Source organism: Chelmon rostratus, chromosome 5, assembly GCF_017976325.1.
Source record: "Chelmon rostratus isolate fCheRos1 chromosome 5, fCheRos1.pri, whole genome shotgun sequence".
NCBI lineage: Eukaryota > Metazoa > Chordata > Actinopteri > Chaetodontiformes > Chaetodontidae > Chelmon > Chelmon rostratus.
This window is the reverse complement of record NC_055662.1, coordinates 13,801,194-13,820,654: the sequence shown is the minus strand read 5'-3', so window position 1 is coordinate 13,820,654 and position 19,461 is coordinate 13,801,194. Positions and strand designations below refer to the sequence as shown.

The 19,461-nt window shown below is 41.2% G+C and overlaps 1 protein-coding gene across 2 annotated transcripts in view; it reads right to left on the bottom strand.

Annotated features, from left to right (window-relative positions):
• The window catches only part of gak (cyclin G associated kinase), a 25,026-nt gene extending 5,565 nt beyond the window's left edge, over window positions 1-19,461 (bottom strand). Inside the window, exons 1-22 of one of the 2 annotated variants that reach the window (XM_041936674.1) lie at window positions 19,112-19,461; window positions 15,385-15,446; window positions 14,196-14,255; window positions 12,702-12,816; window positions 12,110-12,252; window positions 11,803-11,928; window positions 11,366-11,455; window positions 10,635-10,770; window positions 10,109-10,221; window positions 7,808-7,886; window positions 5,876-5,993; window positions 4,920-4,928; window positions 2,961-3,010; window positions 2,649-2,797; window positions 2,284-2,406; window positions 2,003-2,136; window positions 1,688-1,882; window positions 1,455-1,572; window positions 1,232-1,311; window positions 870-1,063; window positions 482-643; window positions 74-240 (exon numbers count right to left, since the gene is read on the bottom strand). In XM_041936674.1, coding sequence (XP_041792608.1) covers window positions 74-240; window positions 482-643; window positions 870-1,063; window positions 1,232-1,311; window positions 1,455-1,572; window positions 1,688-1,882; window positions 2,003-2,136; window positions 2,284-2,406; window positions 2,649-2,797; window positions 2,961-3,010; window positions 4,920-4,928; window positions 5,876-5,993; window positions 7,808-7,886; window positions 10,109-10,221; window positions 10,635-10,770; window positions 11,366-11,455; window positions 11,803-11,928; window positions 12,110-12,252; window positions 12,702-12,816; window positions 14,196-14,255; window positions 15,385-15,446; window positions 19,112-19,253 — 2,565 coding nt within the window. In that variant the 5' untranslated portion in view covers window positions 19,254-19,461. The remainder of the gene's footprint in view (window positions 1-73; window positions 241-481; window positions 644-869; window positions 1,064-1,231; window positions 1,312-1,454; window positions 1,573-1,687; window positions 1,883-2,002; window positions 2,137-2,283; window positions 2,407-2,648; window positions 2,798-2,960; window positions 3,011-4,919; window positions 4,929-5,875; window positions 5,994-7,807; window positions 7,887-10,108; window positions 10,222-10,634; window positions 10,771-11,365; window positions 11,456-11,802; window positions 11,929-12,109; window positions 12,253-12,701; window positions 12,817-14,195; window positions 14,256-15,384; window positions 15,447-19,111) is intronic. The other variant, XM_041936675.1, reaches the window with a different exon arrangement.

Sequence of the window (19,461 nt, the reverse complement as noted above, 5' to 3'; positions counted from 1 at the left end):
TGCATGGTAAAGGAAGTCATAGTGTATTCATGGCATAATGTGACATAATCAGCCTTTTCTAGGACTTTCCCACCTGGAAGTCAGCATCAAACAGCTGTTCGCTGGTGTCACGTGACAGTGGCTCCCCACTGGGGGCAGAGTACGAGTAGGAATCTCCTTCTGATTGATCACTCAGGTCCTCCTGGTCATTCATGGATCCCCCTCCTTGACCTTCTGAGGCATCGTGAGGACCACGTACATCTACAAACACAAGAAGCTGGTCAGGGGAAAAACTCACGATACTTGATGTTTCTCCTGAATCATGCAATTTTATGGTTTGTCTGGGAGAACTAGGGCAGAAAACAAGTTTCAACAAACTAGTTTAGAATGGAGGACAGTAACCAGAAATCTAGACAATTTTGCTTTGTACTGCCTTAGATTTCTGGTTATTGTCAAGCAATTTTTACTCCAAAATATTATCACAACATGTTAAGTGTAATACCTTCCCAATCCAGCGTCTGGAAGAAGTTGTTGGCATTGCTATCAGTGCTCACAGGAGATTCTGGTTCTGTTACATTGGAGCCTTCTGGGGTCTGTGCCGGCTGGGGCGACTCTGAGTCATAAAATGCTGAAGAACCTGGCTGACGAGGCAGCTCGGGCTTACCTGTAGTGATCGAGGTTTGATGTTAAGTCCATGAGTACATTTGACTTAGAAAAACTGCAGAAAAACATGTTTTCAATTGGTTTGAGGGCAGAAAATAACAAATATTTCTGATATATACAATAAGTGAACTGAGAGACAGATGGATGGAGACACCCAGCAAACCACACAGCAAACTCTAACACTCCTATTCCCAGAGCCCGACTTTGTTTTAAGTCATGCCACCTACCAAATTTGCTGAGGATCTCCTGCTGTTCATCACGAGAGGAGAAAAGGATTTTGGGGTTGAGGCCCTTGGTTTGGAAGCCCTCCCAAGGAGGGGTCTTGGTGCTGGGTCTGTCCCTGGGTTCCACCTCGATGTCCAAGTTGACCTGGAACAAATCTGGGTACTTCTCCTGGATGTCACAGGCATCCAAGTCATACCTGATTGGAGAACAGGTAAATGGGAAAGAGGAAATGATCGAGAAAGAGTTATATAAAACACTACTATCTGTTGTAGTTGATATTATTGAGCAGGAAATAAGAAATTTTATGCTTTGAGAGTCAATAATCTTTATTAGTAAATAACATTTCTCAAAATTGTGTACATACTTGGCAAACTTGACAGTGGTTGCATTTCTGGGGACAAAACCTGTGTGGAACTGGATCTGAAACATCTTCATGGATGCCATCTGAAATGCAACAAGATAGAATTTAAAATTAGCGTTCTGTCCACATTCACCATTTTTCTTTATTTATTCTCAAACAGATGAGACACAGAACGTGCTAACAGCTGGTGTGTGCTGCAGTTTAGCTTGTGTGAGTGTGTGTATACCTTAGCCTGCAGACGTCCTCCCAATGTAGATCTGGCATGATAGATCACCACCAGTACATCTCCCTGGACTGTCACGTTGAGGGGAATCTCCGCTCTCCCATCCTCCATCTTAAAATCCCTGAAAAGAGAAAAAGAGTGTAAGAGAGAGAGGATGAATAATTGAAATAGCAACATTTTTCACTCCTTTTATCTGAGGAGAGCTGACAGGCAGCCTTGTGTGTGAATCTGCTTACCTCATCTTGTCGTACTCCTGTGACGTGGTGAGGACTCTCTCGTCTCCTACATAAACTTCGCAAAATGGCCTGCATCCATTACGCTGCTTGTTGAACAGCGGCACGGGTGTCATGATGATGGAGCGAATTATTATGGGCTTGCAGTGGGGGATGATGGGCTCCTCTGCCATCATGTCACACATATACTCTATATACCTGCAACAATTAAAATCAAGGATCAGGATCAGGAGGTAAAAGCTTCAAATGGTCTGTTGAGGATCTATTCCATGATTCTGAACCCACAAGCCTCTTCCGCATCTCATAATTTGCATATACCTCTTGTGTGAAGGTGCTATGCCAGGTGGGCAGCGTTTCATTGAGAACATGTAGACAGCTGCCTCAGCTGTGGTGAAAAGGCGACAGAAGCACAGGAAAGAGCAAACTGCCACCGCTGACGCTGCTCTGCCATCCTACAGGAACAAAAGGTGAAAGAAGCATTTAAAGATACTGCAGGTGTCTTTTTTTTCTCCTTATCATCTACTTATGTCAGGATCTTGAATTCCTCCTTCCTTGAATTGCCCATCTTAACCCATCTGAGCATGCAAGAAGTCACTTACCAGACAGTGTACTATACAGATGTTCCTCTGGTCTTGCTTGAGCCATAGATGCATGTTCTTACAGACACTGTAGAGACTGCGGAGGTTGGGAGCACGGCGCACCTGCCAGTTACACTCTGAAACCTAAACACACACACACATACACACACACACATCTGAATACAAGAGGTCCTGGCTAGCTGCACAAAAGAAACTGGAAGAATAGCTCAACATACAAAAGCAAAACACAGTAGCAATAATACAACTATGTAATATAGTGCCAAATAGAGAAAAACACAACTGACACCATGACTGAGTAAATACACTATCCACTCACAGCAATGGCCCACATTGAGACAGGGGAGACATAAAAACACGCTTCTTACCCTGTTGTGGAACCGAGAAGGCCTGTAGGATCGTCTGGAGAGGTTGTAGACAGCATAGTGGCCAGCATGACGTGAATCAAGGAACAGGCGGACGTCCTCAATGTTGTTCTTTATTGCTGACTCCACCCCCTCTGCTGGGAAAGACATGACTACACACACACACACACACACACACACACACACACACACACACACACACAAAAATACAAAGACACATGTGTAACTGTTACATGAAAGGTTTATCTCTTCCTCACAATGTTAAACAGGAAGTGATGATGAAAAAAAGTTAAGTAAGTTTTATGGAATGCATACCTGCTATTCTGGAGGTGATGTATGAAATATCAAGGTCCCCTTTGGCATAGCTGTAAGAGAAATTGCAAGTACACTTATAAAAGGAGTTGGTATACAACATAGTAGGGAGGAAAATAAGAAATCACAACAAGAAAAAAAATAAAAAACAAATCAAACAGTACGACTGAGGTCGAAATACACAGACATTAGCCATTAACATTCTGGTAATGCAAACTGGTTCGGAAACAAGAAATGTTTGTATTATGATATACTAAGAGAACTCTGGTTTGGAAACCACGATGTTGCAGGATGGAGAGGTTCAATGCCTGAATGGGCATTTCTGTCCGGGCTACCACACAATACAGAATTTTAAACAGCTTTGATGACTGCTGTCTCACAAACATGCAAATTAGACTAAATAAATCCCCACTATATCTTTCCTCTGAGTCATTTATGTAGCACATGCATCCGGCAGATCCTTGTTGCTGCATGGGAAGATGCTCAGGAGGATCATTACTGCCAATAGCTCCTTGGTGTTAAGTGTCAATGGCAGTTCACTGATGTAGAAAGTAGGCTACATTGGACTTTACAGCAAAATCCATGCAATAAGATTCCCACTAAAATTACAATTTAGTACACACACACACACACACAAAACTGTAGATAAACAAGTACATAATGTATCTATATTTGCTGATGCCACTCCATTTTATCTGTATGGTGTCAGGACAGACGGGTGATGCTGGTTAGGACACAGACATAGCTGAGAGGGTGATTTAGTAAGCAGTGGAGCCATATCAAAAACTTTAAACTACCAGTTACTACTAATTTATTCACTCATTCATTCATTCAATCAGTCACTCATACAGGCCTGTAATTCCCAATCAGGGGTTACCAGGGGCACATCAAGTAAAAAAATATATTAAAAAAATTAATTAATAATACACACTTTGAAATCCACATTCAAATAATATTTATATTATATTATGTTATATTATATTATATTATATTATATTATATTATATTATATTATATTATATTATATTATATATGTTCAGCTTTAATGCCCAAAAACATGTTGCAAATGCATAGCTAGCTAAAGGTATGGATGAACCATCTAAATAGCTAGCTAAAAGTAATGGATAAATGATTAAAATGGGTAGCTAAAAGTAATCAAACATTTACAATAGTTAGCTAAAATTATGGATAAATAGGTCAAATAATTATCTACACGTAAAGGATAAAAAGTTTTAACAGTTAGCTGAATGTGATAGATAACGGTTAGCTGTTAGCAATGGAGGAATAGCTGAAAGTAATGTAGAAACAGTTTTAAAAGTTATCCTAAAGTTAAAATAATTGGTGAAAAAGCTCAAGGTAAAAGATAAACAGTTCATATACTTAGCTAAAAGCATGGTAAAATAGCTAAAAGTAATGAATAAACAGTTGTAAGAGCTAAAAGTAATGCAATGTTTGCTCTCTGACAAAAAAGGCTGAGAACCACTGATATAAATTATGGCATTAGCTTATATCAGTGACTTAGGCAGCTGAAAAGTCCTTACAAATGATACGTGCAAATTGTATGATGGTTATAACAAGCAGCAACTAAATGTCAATGTCAATATTTTTAGCAGACCACTTCAATTTTGAGGGAAGTTACATTCGCACTGCTTTCTGATATTTAGCTTTATAAAGACTACATGATGCAGGGGCTATAATGACGCCATCACTGCAGATGTCATTTTCTAATCACTACACCCTCCCATTCACTCTTAAAATGCTGCTCATCCTTCCATTCACATCACGCTCCGCGTTCATTCAATTGAATTATTGAATGTGTGATGTTAGGATCAGCAAGCTGTGATGATGGACACGACACGGCAAAATGGCTTAGTAGGGTTTTTATTCCTCTAAATCAAACACAAACTACAGGAACACACAGAGCAACACATGAGCTGACGCACTTCACCGACCCATATTTACCTTGGGTTGCTAGGTGATGGACACATAGTGGGACCATGAGGGATTGGGACAGAGAAAGGAAACAACAAAAAATAAACAAAACGACCAAACAAATGGAACAAACCGATGATAGGATAACCAAATGAAACACCAAAACCTTGGACATGGATAGAGAGGCTACTGAAGGAACACTTTGCTTATCTTCAACCCGATCGAACGTATCAGCCACAGAGGCTGCCTGATTGTAAAAGATTGTTTGGAGCATTGCTGATTGCTGTCATACACTGACTTATGTTGTTGGTGAAAGAGCTCCAATCAGAGATAACCTGAAATAAAAGTTTTTCTTTTTTTCCTGGGAGATTCGTAACTGCAAATCTGCCATCAGAGTGGAAAACTACAGTCAAGCAGCAAAATGTTCCTTTAAAAAGGACTATCTGGGGCCAGGGTAGGCATGAGCATGAATGGTTACATAGACAGTTTAAAAGTGTAGGATCATGGACATTTACTTCGGGTTGATGCAACTGATGAAACATGATAGCTGAAAAATAACAATCTGTAATGTTTAGACAGCTGTTACGCTGTATGGTGGAAGTCGGGATTAAAAATATGCATACTTTCAGTACAGTAAATTTATAGTTTTCTCAGATTTTTTCCCCATTATCAAACTTAAGTAATGACTACCAAAGCTAATAAGGTGGTGCAGGCATTTGTGAAGTTACAGCAGCCAGTGCAAAATGTGAAAAGCTCAACTGAATGTTTAGCACCGTAGGCTAACCAACATAATAGGAATCATGAAATTAATTCAGCAACACATGCCCATGCTATGCCAAATGAGAAGAAATTGGCTGTGATACACAAATAAAGCACGATCATGGCTAACTGAATTGTCATGACATTAAGGATTAAATGAAACGTATAAGCCTGAAAATAGAATATGAACAAACAATGATCATGACATCAAGGTTGGAGCACCTTACCTGGCTACTGACTGGATGACCTTAGAGGAAGTGTCTTTTATGTTGGTCAGGAAGCGCTCGGTTCCTCCCCTCAAGATATCCAGGAGGCCGCTGCCTGCCTGATCAGGATCGTATATGCCTGTAGGTGGGATATAAATAAGAGATTTGCAGACATCGTCATGGCTGAAGCGCTGACACTGGGCTTAGCTGGATGAATCGGTGTCACAGTTTCACCCACAACGACAACAAAAACATTCATGCAATCACTATCAGGCCTGATAGTGTGAATGGACAGGAGGACTGGAGCTACTCCTCAAAGGAAACAGCAAACATGCACACTTTGCCTTTCGACAGATGGTTGACTGGCCGTGCAGAAATCCTCTTAATGGACTGTGCGTGTGTGTGTGTGTGTATGGTTGTTTGTGTGCATAGATGGGAAAATGATAAGCCTGTAATGCTCATTTAGAGAAAAGGCACAGATTAACAAAAGAAATCAGATTTTTCTCACAAAATCGTGCTCTTAAAAATCTTAATTCAAATAACCCCCACAACAGAAGAATGAGCTACTTTAAGACTTGCACACTTTGCTTCAGTCTGCTTCAGACATACTGCAGGGTGTGAAATCACCAAAAGTCATCCTGCCAAATACCAATATGTGGTCTGTGGCTGTCAAGTTTGTTTTCTCTTGCACCCTCAATTTTGGCAGGCAATCAATCCTGTGCTTCATCCTGTCTATTCTGCTACAGACTGATACTACAAACTCGGGTTTACGCTCGAGATCGGTCGAGGTTAGTGGGTTACAGTGTGACTAGAATATTGTGTGTAGGCTTTGAAGCAGTAAGTGAAACCATGTTGGACAATCAATCCTGCCCAACTACAACCATTTCAAAATGACAAAGATATGAAACTGAGAGGAGGATACCTCACCATGTTGGGAGATTTCCACACATATTTACATAAATTGCAAACGTCCTACTACTGAAAGCAGAGTGGGTGGGGTATGGGTGGGATTTGTTTCCTTATAATACTACATAAACAGACAGAGGTGCCTCTCATAGGTAGTATTTGTGATGGCCATTTATGGGCGTACTATTGGGGGTACATGATTTGTCTATATACTGTGATTTTATTATGTAGCTTTTGTAATCTGTGTAATATTATGAAGTAGTTTCTTGTTTCTAGTTTTTTGAGTGGCAATTTGTAACAGGTGTGGTGTGTCATGTGTGTATAATATGCATGTAGTATGACGGCTATTAAGCCATCTGCCTTTATGGCTGTGGGGGTATATGATTTGTTTCATATACTGTGATTTTCTTTATGTACCTTTTGTATATATTAACCTGTGTATATGCTTTATTCACAATGTATTTTCTTTACTATTTGATCGATGACTATGTTCAATGTATGCTTGCAAGATGCATTTCTGTTTTTAAGATGACGACTGTGACTTTGTCAGTCTGAGGAAGAGCCTTGTGTTCACAGCATTGAAATCCTTGTACAGGAGCGACATGGTGTGTGGGTGGTGTCTGGGGTGTGTGAGAGTGTGTGTGTACGGTCTTGTGAACATGTGTCTCCGGCTGACGGAGAATTACTATACGAATTACTATACGGGTTAAGTCTCTCTCAATCGCACCTCAAAGGCACAGTTTCTAGTTTAGCTTTCTAGGTTGTTTGTAAGTATAAAGTTATTTCATTAGAGTGCAGCATAACAAATTTATGGATATGTCTCTTATGGTGTTATGGGCTGTTCACTTTTAAAAACAGCTCACTGATATAATGACATGACATCGCTCTGATTTTAGAGAAGATTCAGTTTCACCCTCCCCACCTGAAGTGTGAACACTAAAAACAAAGAAACACGACAAAAAACAAAAACAAACCTGCGACCCCTCGGCTGAAACACCGTCACAAACCCACATAAAGCACGTTACTATCATCCAAACAAACTCTTACCTGCACTGTTATGGACGTTCTGGATCTGCATGGGCGGCTGGGCTCCGTTGTTGCCAAAACCTCCGTTCTGCTCCAGCAGCTGCAGACATTCATAGCCGTCATACACTGGACGCCAACAGTAGTACGCACTCAACATTGTAACAGGGAGGTCAACAAATGAAAACTAAGTTGATCCAAAAAAAAACAAAAAAAACTTGCTATTGCCTACAGATTTGAAAGAGAGCAGCAACCAAAAACAGGTTAACAGAGAAAGAAAAGAAAATCATCAGAAAAACTAATATATTGCTAAGATGCAAAAAAAATGTCATCTACAAAAAACACGGAAAATATATTTAAAAAATACACAATTTCAACCCAACAAAGAATAAAAATTGGGATAAAGAGAAAATAATAGTGAGAGGACCAAAAACAGGGGAACAGAAAAAAAGTCCTGAGTGCTAATTGGAAATCACCACTTCGAACGAACTCCAAAAAGTTGATTAAAAACGTATCATAGCATCAGACGGGCTCGGTAAAATAATTTTCAGATCAGAACTGGAGTGTCTGGGTCTGCGTTAAGGCGTCCAGACAGCTTCTGCGTCTGCCTTCCGCTGCGGGATGTCTGCCGTGTTTCCCTCTCAGTGTTTCACTTCCATCTCTGCTCCCTTCCCTCGCGAGTTTTCTCCTCTCCCTCCTCTCTGCTCCGTCTCACAGTCTGCCTCTCCATATGTCTGTGCCGCGAAGCAGCAGATAGAGGAGGAGGAGGAGGATTATACTCTCCTTATGTCCAGCAGAGAAGCCCCTTCTTAACCCTAATCAGATCAGCGATCACCAAATCTGCCTTCACTCTGCACACATTTACCAGCCATGTCAGGGTTCAGGCTGGTCAGAAATTGGTTGAGAAACAGAAAAACTCTATTTGTTTTGAGCTGTTGCATTAACTAAGAGTAAGATGGAAGAATCTAGTGTCTGCAGTGCTATAGCACAGGAAAAATAGATTTTCCTACGGTGGTAATCAGCATTTGATTTCCACAAAAGAGAAAAAAATATTTCAAAAAGTATTCATATTTTTAATTGTGGTGGAATCAGAAATCAGGATACACACCCTGGATCAGATATATATATATATATATATATATATATATATATATATATATATATATATATATATATATATATATATATATATATATATATATCTGTCACATGAAAACTGTACACCAAAAAGTTGTTGGAAGAAAGAACTGGAAACCTGGAGATTTTTGACATTGAAATCAGCTTTACATGCTATAAATCACAACTGTGGCTGAGGATTTGGTGATAAGCAGCAGGATTTGTGGATTTGTGGTAAGAATCATAAGAGGCTGTGGCTGATTAGTTGGTCATGGGCTGCCACCTCGCAGGGTAAAATGCTTTTCTATTCCAAAACCTTGGCTAAAGTCTTAAATCTGATTGTGCCGAATTAGCTACTGTTGGTGGTAGATGAAAAAAACGTTTTCTGCCTTTAGGCACAATGCCGCCCAAAATACTGCTTTACTACTGAGTTTATTTACTACTCAGTTTCACTCATTTTCCACCTCTATGTCTCTCTTTGGACCCATTAGGACCATGCCAGCTGGGAAGAGAGGAGCCTGGGAAAGAGAATACAGACTCCTTTGAGCCTGCCACTGTGTGTGTGTGTGTGTGTGTGTGTGTGTGTGTGTGTGTGTGTGTGTGTGGTGGTTCTATGTGAGGCTGAACAAGTGTAACCACAGCAAATCAGCAATTTGAGGACACCATTACACACACAGCGGAAGGAGCCGTGTGGTCGGCCTGTCAATAGCCTCTTCACAGGCTGGCAGACACTGAGGATGTGTTTCTGTGTCTCAGCCAATCGACTTGTTTATTCTGAAATGCAATTGGCGAAAGTTGTCACCCACTGAAAACTGATTGCCAAAGCAGAGGCCACTTTAGACAGAGAACAGAACAGAAGACAAACTTGTGTCCCACACACTCATTAATAGAATGGAAAGTCTTGAATTAATCAACTAATGAGTCAAATCTATTTTTATAAGGAAGGAAAAATAAGGTCTCCATGGTGGGAGACACCTTCAAATGCATTTCCCCATGTCTCTTGGCTAAGAGAACAGACTAATTCAACAGCCACAGCCATAATTTAGCTCCATCTACTTGCTTGTTTTAACCTCAATCAAGAAACCAACAGGTGCAGCACAGCACCAAACCTGTCCAGGTCCTAAATAAAGCACAGTTTTACCGTAGTATCACTTCTCAAATCTAATGCGGTATTATTTCAGTGCTGAACACAACTGTGCACACACCTACCTCTGTAATGGGAGACTTGGGGTTGACATTGCGTGCTGCTGCTATCTCCTGCAGCTGGTTGACCAACTCTGTAATGGACAGACGTTCCTCGGGGTTCACCTTCAACATGGAACCTAGACAGGAGGAGGAGGAGGGGTGCAGTGGAAAAGAAAGCAAATGTTAAAAATCTGATGACCTGATTCATGCAGGAAGGAATTCATGAAGAAGACAACAGTACCATCATTTACCTTTTAAACTATGGAAATCAAAGATGCATGATTAATTATTAACAAGCTGTCATTAATCTCATGCACAGCAATCAAGGTGAATACTTTTAATTTATATTCTTTTTAGGTTAAGTTAATTTAGTGCCACTGTGTGCAGGAGAAGGCCATATTTGCCTTGACCACCAGGTGGAGCTGTTTGACCTAATTGGAAAAGCTTTAAACAAGGTGCAGGCAAAACAGCCAAGAATAGATGAAAACCAGAGGGATGAATAAACAAAGAGACAGGCAGAAACAAGCAGACGCAGAGCAAAGGTCCGTACGTATGAGGTCGTGATACACAGTGTACTTGACATCATTCTGAGGGATGGAGTATTTTCCGTTGACGATCTGCAGCTTGGCCCCCTCCTCGAATGGGTGCTGCTTAAAACACAACAGGTAGAGGATGCATCCTAGGGCCTGCACGTGAGAGAGGAAATAATAAAGACCACAATAAGCTCTAAAGCTGCCTTTCTTAATGAACAGAACAGAGAACAAATCATGAAACAGTCCAGACAAAAGACACAAATTACTCTTGGAGGAGAGAGGAGAGGCTAATGTGTGAATGTAATGACTCAATCAGTTTCAACAGGCTCTGTAGAGCCCTTTGTGTTTCTGCTGTGTGTCTAGTGCGACAAGTCACTGTTGTTATTTTGCCTCTGTTAAAGGAAATACGCATTATATAGAGCCTGAAAACATACGGTATTTTCACAGGCCTAAAAATAACATGATTTTCTCTCATTAAAAAAAAAAAAAAAAAAAGAAGCACCATAAACACTGTGATTTGACCAAAACATATCTGGTCTGCTGACTATAAGCAGTGTTATTTGCCGTTTTAACAACACAGCTAAATCCTCATGGATCCCTAGCATCTACTGATCAGAAAAGAAATATCTGATCTTATCTTGGCTTAAACACAGAATCTCTCTTCTGCAGCAACAGGAAAATCACAACCACGACTACTCCTGGATTAGCCGTGACATCGTGGACAATAAGAAAAGGCAAAAGCTCTGACCCAGATGTCCTGTTTCTCATTGATGGGGAAGTTGGAGTAGAGATCGATCATCTCTGGTGTCCGGTATGCTGGAGTGGTGTTCCTTGTGATCTACACACATATAGAAAAAAAAAAAGGAAACACAGAAACACAACTGAGGGGTGCTGCAGTAAATAACACCAGAGACAAGTATCCAGATACAGACAACTGTTGGTCTGCTGTCTGAAAGAAAACAAAATTAAAATTAAGAAAATGCATTGAGAAAAACGGCTTTCTTTGGATTATTTGTCATGAAAAGAACACAGTGTTCTGTGTTCCCACACAGAGGCCTAATAATGGTTTTAGAAACCAATTATCCCCATCCATAAAAAACTTTTAGGACTCAATGTATTCTATAAGGAGGAGAGGAGAGGAGGAGCTTAACCTTAACTGATGAGTGAGAGTGTGTGTGTTTGTACCTCATCCTCCACCATGGACCTCTTCTGTGCCGACCAGCTGTAGTCGGGGTAATGTGACACAGTGGTGGCGCTGCCAAAGTCACACAGCTTGATGGTGCCCTGGTTACTAATCAAGAGGTTCTCAATCTGCAACACATCAAGAAAGCAGCGGGTTAGCATATCAATCAATACAGATTTAATTCTAACTCATGATCGCCCCTAATTTAAGTAATTTAAAGTAATATCAATCGCTGTGCTTTAAATTTCAGTATCATATTGAAAATGTAGTCATTGAGGTGTTTCATTTAACAACCACACTACGACACACCTTGAGGTCTCTGTGTATGATCGGAGGCTTCTGCTTGTGCATGTGCTGCACGGCGCGGCACGTCTGGTAGAGGATTTTCAGCACGGTGTCACATGACAAGGGAGCCCTCTGCTCTACCCGCTTTATAAACTCCACCAGCTGACCTGAGGCAGGAGAGATGCAAAGAGATGAATGAATGAAAACCTGTCAGTCAAACTGAAAGTGGGCACCTGCTAGTGCCCACATGGCCTTTTCTTGCCTGTTGACTGCAGGTTGAAGTGTGAGAAATCTGCCGATGCATAATTTTCAGGGGTAAGTAAAGAGTGGCTTACAATGCTGAAAAACCTGCTGAATGGAAACAAAGTCTGTTGTAAATGAACAGCCAGACCGAGCAGAAAGGAAGTAGAGCAGGAAGTGGAAAGGCTGCAGACGGAGAGTCGTTTCATCACGAGAGCCTTTCAGTTAAAGTTCCTGGGAAATGGTTCTGACTACTCAGATTTACTGCAATTCAGTTCGATGAATGAGTAAGTACTGATTCAGCGGTGAAGGAAAAGAAAAGAAAAGAGGTAGAGACAGAGCAGAAGTGTCTGTGTGCAGGAAGCTGTGTATTTACCTTTACACAACTCTGTGAGGATCAGGAACTCTGCTTGTCCGGTGTCTGACTCCTCCTTACTGATGGAGGCGGCAGAGCAGAACTGAACCATGTTGGGATGACCCGACAGCTTTTTCTATGGAGCAGGCAGGTCAAGGAACATACAGGAAAAAAAAACACTACTGTGGTGTCAAGCCTGGCTTCAGGTCAGTCCTTCCAGAAACTCAAAGAGAGAAATCCCAAATCATCCTCTGGTGACAAAGTCGGTCGATTTACCTGTGTCTTGTTTAATCTTTGGAGAAAAATCATTGGTTACTGCAGAAATCTTCAGCAATTTAAAGTGTTCTACTCTGCCATCGACTGTGATGCGCAGCCAAGCAAACCAAAAAAGGAGCAATTACTATTCTGAGGCTGTACTGTAGTGTGCTGGACAAACAGTGAAAGCGGGAAGAGATTATGGCTGGGTGATGGGAAGAATTCACTGGTGACTTTAGACTTTGTGTTTCTGCCTCGTCAGCATTAGGTATTAGTCCTAAAGCACGATGTTGCAACAGAACCAGGAACACAGTGCGTCATTTACAAACAGCCTGTGACTCCACAATGTGCTGCATGATATGAAACAACTATTGCCCAACTGCACAAGAGATATCCATCCCAGCATTTTAAGCTGCTAGCCAAAAGGTTTATTAGTTCCCTCCACTGACAGAATTATCTCACTGATGAAAACTCTAACTCCATGAAATAAAACCTCCTCAGAGACACTGAAATACAACGGATGCTTCAGTGCATTGTTTTTATCCCTCGTGGCAGCTGCTGGATAACACATCTGTGTAGGGCTGTGTGATATGACGATATATACATTGCTTGATGATAGAAAAGCATCTATTGTTTCACACGATGCTCCGTATGGCAATGTTTTTCATCGATTGGATGACGCTTTACCTTCTTTCACGCGGCACGTATGCAGGCAGGAAATTTGCATGAAGGCAACACAAACAAACAAGGAGCCCGACATCTGTGAATGACACTCTGGGAGAATTATGCATTTTCTGTCTTGCTCATCGCCTCTTCTCAAACAAGAAACACACCGCAGTGCTTTAGATGAGATGACCAATAGGCTTTTATGGACAGAACCACGTAATACACAGCAGTCTGTGTTTGTGGGTCCACAACTCTATTACAAATCTAAGCACTATAAATACATATTAGTTGCTGGATTGCGCATTCTGGCATTGCGTGGCCCTGCCAATAAAATACAAGTGATCTCGTAATAAATAGATAGATAGATAGATAGATAGATAGATATACTTTATTTATCCCAAGCTGGGAAATTGCAATGACAGTGTGACAGTAAGCCACGCTGGAGGCGTATTCCACACTCTTGTAAAGTCATGGGTTATAATTTAACTTTGTCACATGTCACCCTTTATCATGTGCTAAAATAGAAACGTTCTACACTGAGCATAAGAAAAAAAAAGTCTTTTCATGAGGGTCTGGAAGCATTAAAAAGGATACCATGAAGCAGACTTCCTGTATGATTTCCTTGTTCTTCTCCTCCTCGTTGGACAGTAGCCTCTGAAACAAATGCACACACACAGACCATTGTCACTCTTCTGCGATAAGATGACACATCATCTTTTCATGAAAACCACCTAAGAGGTCTGAACTAGCATATTGCATCAATAAACGGGCTATACAGTATTTGCTTTGAGCATGAGAAAACTGATTTCTTAGGCCAGGCCATACAGGATAAGAGATGATCACATTAAATGCCCATTTTATTTGTTCTGCATCAAAACTATCGAGAGTTGAAGGTCCAGTGTGTAGGCTTAGGGGGGGTTATTGGTAGAGATGGAATATAATCCTCACAGTTGTGTTTTCATTTGTGTATAATCACCTGAAAATAAGAACTGCTGTGCTTTTGTTACCTTAGAGCTCTATATTTCTGAAGAGGGAGTGGGTCCTCTTCAACAGTATCCACTATATTGCACCGCTGTGTTTCAACAGTAGTCCAGAACGGACAAACCAAACACTGGCTCAGTGGCCATCTCAGGCGTGACTGAAGCCGGTTGAGCATTCCTCACTGCTTGATGACACTAAATCCAACACACTGGACCTTTAATTCCTCACCTTCTGAAATAACAACGCATAGAATCTGAACCATACAAAGCTCAGCAGCACACTTACAACATGGACAGAATAATAAAGTGTTGAGCAGATGGTCCACGCATAATCAAAACTGTGTCATACTTCTTTGAGCCTTGTCGGTCTCTAAATAAGAACCTGCTCAAGGAAAATTTCCAATATAATCGACGGCATAGCAGCAGAGGGAGCCGCCCAGATTAGTACATTCAAATCAGAAACAGTTCAATAGTATGCGGCTTGCATAGCAGTGTCACACCAACTTGGATCTTAATGTACAGTCAAATGTAATAACACAATGCATACTGCATTCCACATTATGATTGCTGTTTACTGATAATATGTATTATCACCAGTACTGCACAGTTTGTGTAGAATGTGGAGTCAATGAGGACAGAGCTAATGTTCCCGATTCAGTGCATCATTTATAGACATTGCTATGCCTACTAAGAAATGCGTGAATGAACCAATGTGCAATACTGAGTGGCAGAGCATGAAGTGGGTCAACATGCAACAAGCAGCAACAGGTGAAATCTTCTCAGTGGGTTCACCTTCATCTTACCTTGAGGGCATAGTCTTTACCACTGCTCATGTCCTGGGCTTCATACACAAAGGCAAAACCACCTGAGAACAAAGAGAGCGCAACAAGGGGGGTCATTTACATTGAACAGTAATGCCCTCTTAAGCTATAAAATACACAATCATCGATCTCAGATGGTTATTGAGCGGTGATGTGTTGTAATACAGCGCAGCAACTATGTCTGATTTGTTCTGGTGTGACAGTTTAATGCATTAAACGGATGACTGATGAAGAAGCACTGGCGGTGTGGTTCTGAGGTACAACTGAAACAAAATATTCACTTTTGATATTTTGTGGATTTGTCACTGCTCTGAGACATCACTTAGGACAGCTATTAAAAAACAAAGGGACCAAAAATAAAGGAAACAAAGCCGACAGACATATCCAATATGACCTTTAATTGCACATAAGTGTTTCTTTTAAGGTAGAAATACCACCAGCACACCGAACAACCCGTTCCATTCCACAGGATACTGAATTTATTTAGCCTTTATCTTGTGACCACTGAGAGCACTAAAGCCTCCGGCAACGCCCTGCTTCACACACCCATAGACACTTAAACCTGGGAGCTGCCAAGTATAACCACAGTCTTATCTGCTGGCCACTGAGCAGCCACATCACCAAGTGCCTCGGCCAAGAACAACACAGTATAACTTTCTGTCACAAGATCACTTCAACTAACTTCTGGGCCTCCGCTGAGTTTACACTTTTTCACTGAATGTGTGGCTGAAAGCTGGACTGGTGGTTGTAGGTGCAATGCTGTGGTAATAATTAGACAGCTTGTCGCGAGGAAGGAGAATCAGTTTTGCTTGGAAGGACGTTCTGCAGTGCTTCGCTGAAACACATACAGCTGGACATACTTTTATAGAAGTTACATACATTTCAATAGAACAGCACCAAACCACTCTAATTGTACAAATCAGTGCTACTGAGAGCCCAGAGCTTAAAATGGGCCATTAGCCTGAGTTTTTTTTTTTTTTTTTTACTAACAGTCTGCACGCTGCTGCAAAAAGAAAATCATTACAATAACTACAACTACACAATCATAAGTAATTTCTATACATCAATACATCACCATTTACTTTGGCTCAACTTTTGTGTGTGTCTTGTGCTCACAAGTAAATGTCTTTTGCAAGTCACAGTCCAAACAAGGCCATGGGGAGGTTACCATAGTGATGAGTAAATCAACTACCAGCCTTACTTTGCTGTGTGAAAACCTGAATGAGCACAATCACGGCTCTAATCTTTAAAGTTTTATTTACAAAAGGGAAGTGTGCCCAGGCCTGTTCAGTGGTCTGATTTTTTTTTTTTTAACCTTATCTGGGATTCAAACCAGCAACCCGACGGTCACACTTAACCTCATGCCTTTAGCATGAAATACAACACGAGTTTAACTGCTCTTGAAGCTCATTCCCAGAACTTAAGGCACGTTTTACGCTACTACAAACTCTTAGCACAAGGCGTAGCCAGCTATCGATCCAGTACATCCTTTACCGCCCGTTACAGCAACATTTATTTGCAGTAGCGGTGCCTTTGCTTTAAGAATGCACACCCTTCCCTGTGGGGATCACATGCCTTCCTCTGTTTTGTGCTGGCAAAAGGAAGCTGGAAAAGAAGCTTGAAAGGCTCAAATTACTTTGTTCCAATTACCAATTCATTCAAAAAAAAAATCAGTTAATGAAATTGGGGGTAAAGATCCTACTCCATCACACCCAAACTTGTTAACTCTTGCTTGGGTATAATCTTTGTCCTTGTGTTAAATAATTACAGGAATACATGAGGAATGAAGCACAGCTTAGCCACTCTAGCTCTGAATAAAGAGACCTGTCTTGTCTTCTGTCCACCTGCTTAGAGGAGGGCACAAAAGCCAAAAGAAAGGAAAGGCCATGCAGGTGCCACAGTTCCTGAAAACCTGTTTTTTATGTGAAGATATTATCTCTGCCTCGCTCACCTGGAGAGGACATAGCTGTCTTCCTCAGGTTGTGTAACTGAGCTCATGATGACAGTCGCCACTTTGTGTGCTGACTTTTTCTTTCATGACCAACACAGCACAGAGTGGCTTCTCAAATTGATCCAAGAATAATATGTGGCTACCCAAATATATCCTTGCGGAACAAATCTTGAATGATTGTTGCCCATGTGGCTGGTACGGTAGACAAACACACTAGTCATGGCTCTAAAAAAAATAGAGCCATCTGGTTACAGCCACCTATTGTATTCTCATGAAAGATCTTGGTGTGGCAACACAACAAAGACGCTTTTTAAACAGCAGGATGCTTGAGAGGGGCAAAGGTTAGTGTAAAGTGATCTCAACTTTTACCATCTGCTTTGATTTTAAGTCAAGTACAACAAGTACTTTTTTATGACAAATACAACCCCCATTCCAAAAAAAGTTGTGACGCTGTGAAAAACATTGAAAACAGAATGCGATCATTTTCCTTTTCAACTGTGTTTACTGACAACAGTTTTCTGAAGTGTTGTGAGCCCATGTAGTAACAACCTTCATACAATCATGTGTTTCACAATGCGGTAAACCTCGCTCCATTCTTGCTTGTGAAAGGATAAGGTAAAACATTAAATATATTGTCGTTGTACTGTTTAAGTATAAGTCAAAAAAGATCAACTAACTATTGCATTCAGTACTATTTAAGTTTCTCCCACACTTTTGGAATCGAGGTTGTAACTAACCATGTTTGATAGAACAGAAAAAGATTTTCTTGCCACTAAGCAGCAAGAACAAGAATGCCTGTTCAGTCCCACAAGGAAGAAACCTGATCTTTGGGTCCAGACATGTCCTGAAACCAGACACATGTGTTTTGTTGCATACAAACAAGCCGGTATTTCAGATTCAAACTCGTTATTATAAGCCACAGCTGCTGAAATAGCATTTATAATGTTGCAACAATTGATGAGGAGACAAGAGAAGACTTGTATTCTTTAGGTTATCAAGAACAATGAATAAAGAAAGCCCTATTTCATTTGAGATGAAAACTGGCACACAAGTTAAAACCTCATAAGCGGACCAAATTGGAAATTTAAAAACCATGTTGCATCAATACATTTCCTCTTTTCTTGTCCATTTCTCTTTCCTTTGCAGTCCTAGTTGGAAACATGTGAATAAAAGGTAAAAAGGATGGATCAGGGAGGAAGGTGTCCAGGCACTCAACCAGGACTCAACCCTTGATGTCAGAAGAAAGAATCCAGCAAAGCTCTGCAGACGCTTTGACTTGGCCGTTTTTGTAATTAACATTAAAACGAATCCTGTGAAAACGTCCCCTGTTAAGTCAGAAGTTTGGTAACAACACTGTGGTCGCTGATATTCCCGTTCAATCGCGGGATGCCTTCGTGGCCTCTCTATTATGATTTAACTTGATGACGAACTGCAGGCTGTAAAATGCAGCAGAACGTCACTGTTCAAAAGAAAAGATGGTAACGCACAAGACCAACTGAAACTTAAAACTGTCTCTGTGTCACCGACACATATCACAATATGGAAAGTGATTGGTTGCTTGATAGACACACACGAAACTAAATTATCAACTGGTGTTTACCTGGTGACTCATAACTCTGCAGCTGTAAACGCTATTATCATAGAGCCGAAGTAAGTCAGTCAAGCTAGCCTGTTAGCTAGATCAGCTAGCTAGCATGCCTAGCCGCCGAAGACGTTATCACCTGCGTTTCTCGCGGTGGTAACGTTACACCATCTCACCTTCGGCGATCACCCTCTTGATCCTCAGTTTCATGTCACCGAGCTCAACGACCTGTCCGACGAAATCATTCTGGTCCCGACTGGCTGCCCCGGACGAGCCGGGCCCGGCTAGGAAATCAAGTGCCGACTGGAACAGGGACATTTTCTCCAGCGCCCTGCTTCAGACTCACAGAGGCCGGCTCCAGGTGAGGGAATGTGGTGTCTAAATCCCAGCAGGCTCAGCAGAAAAACTCTACGGCGGTTTACTCTCTTATAAAAGCTTACAATAAGGCGATGTTGTCCTTTCACTGGAAGCAAACATCTTCTTCCTGCTGCTAGGCTGACGAGGCCGCCACCATCTCCATCGCTGA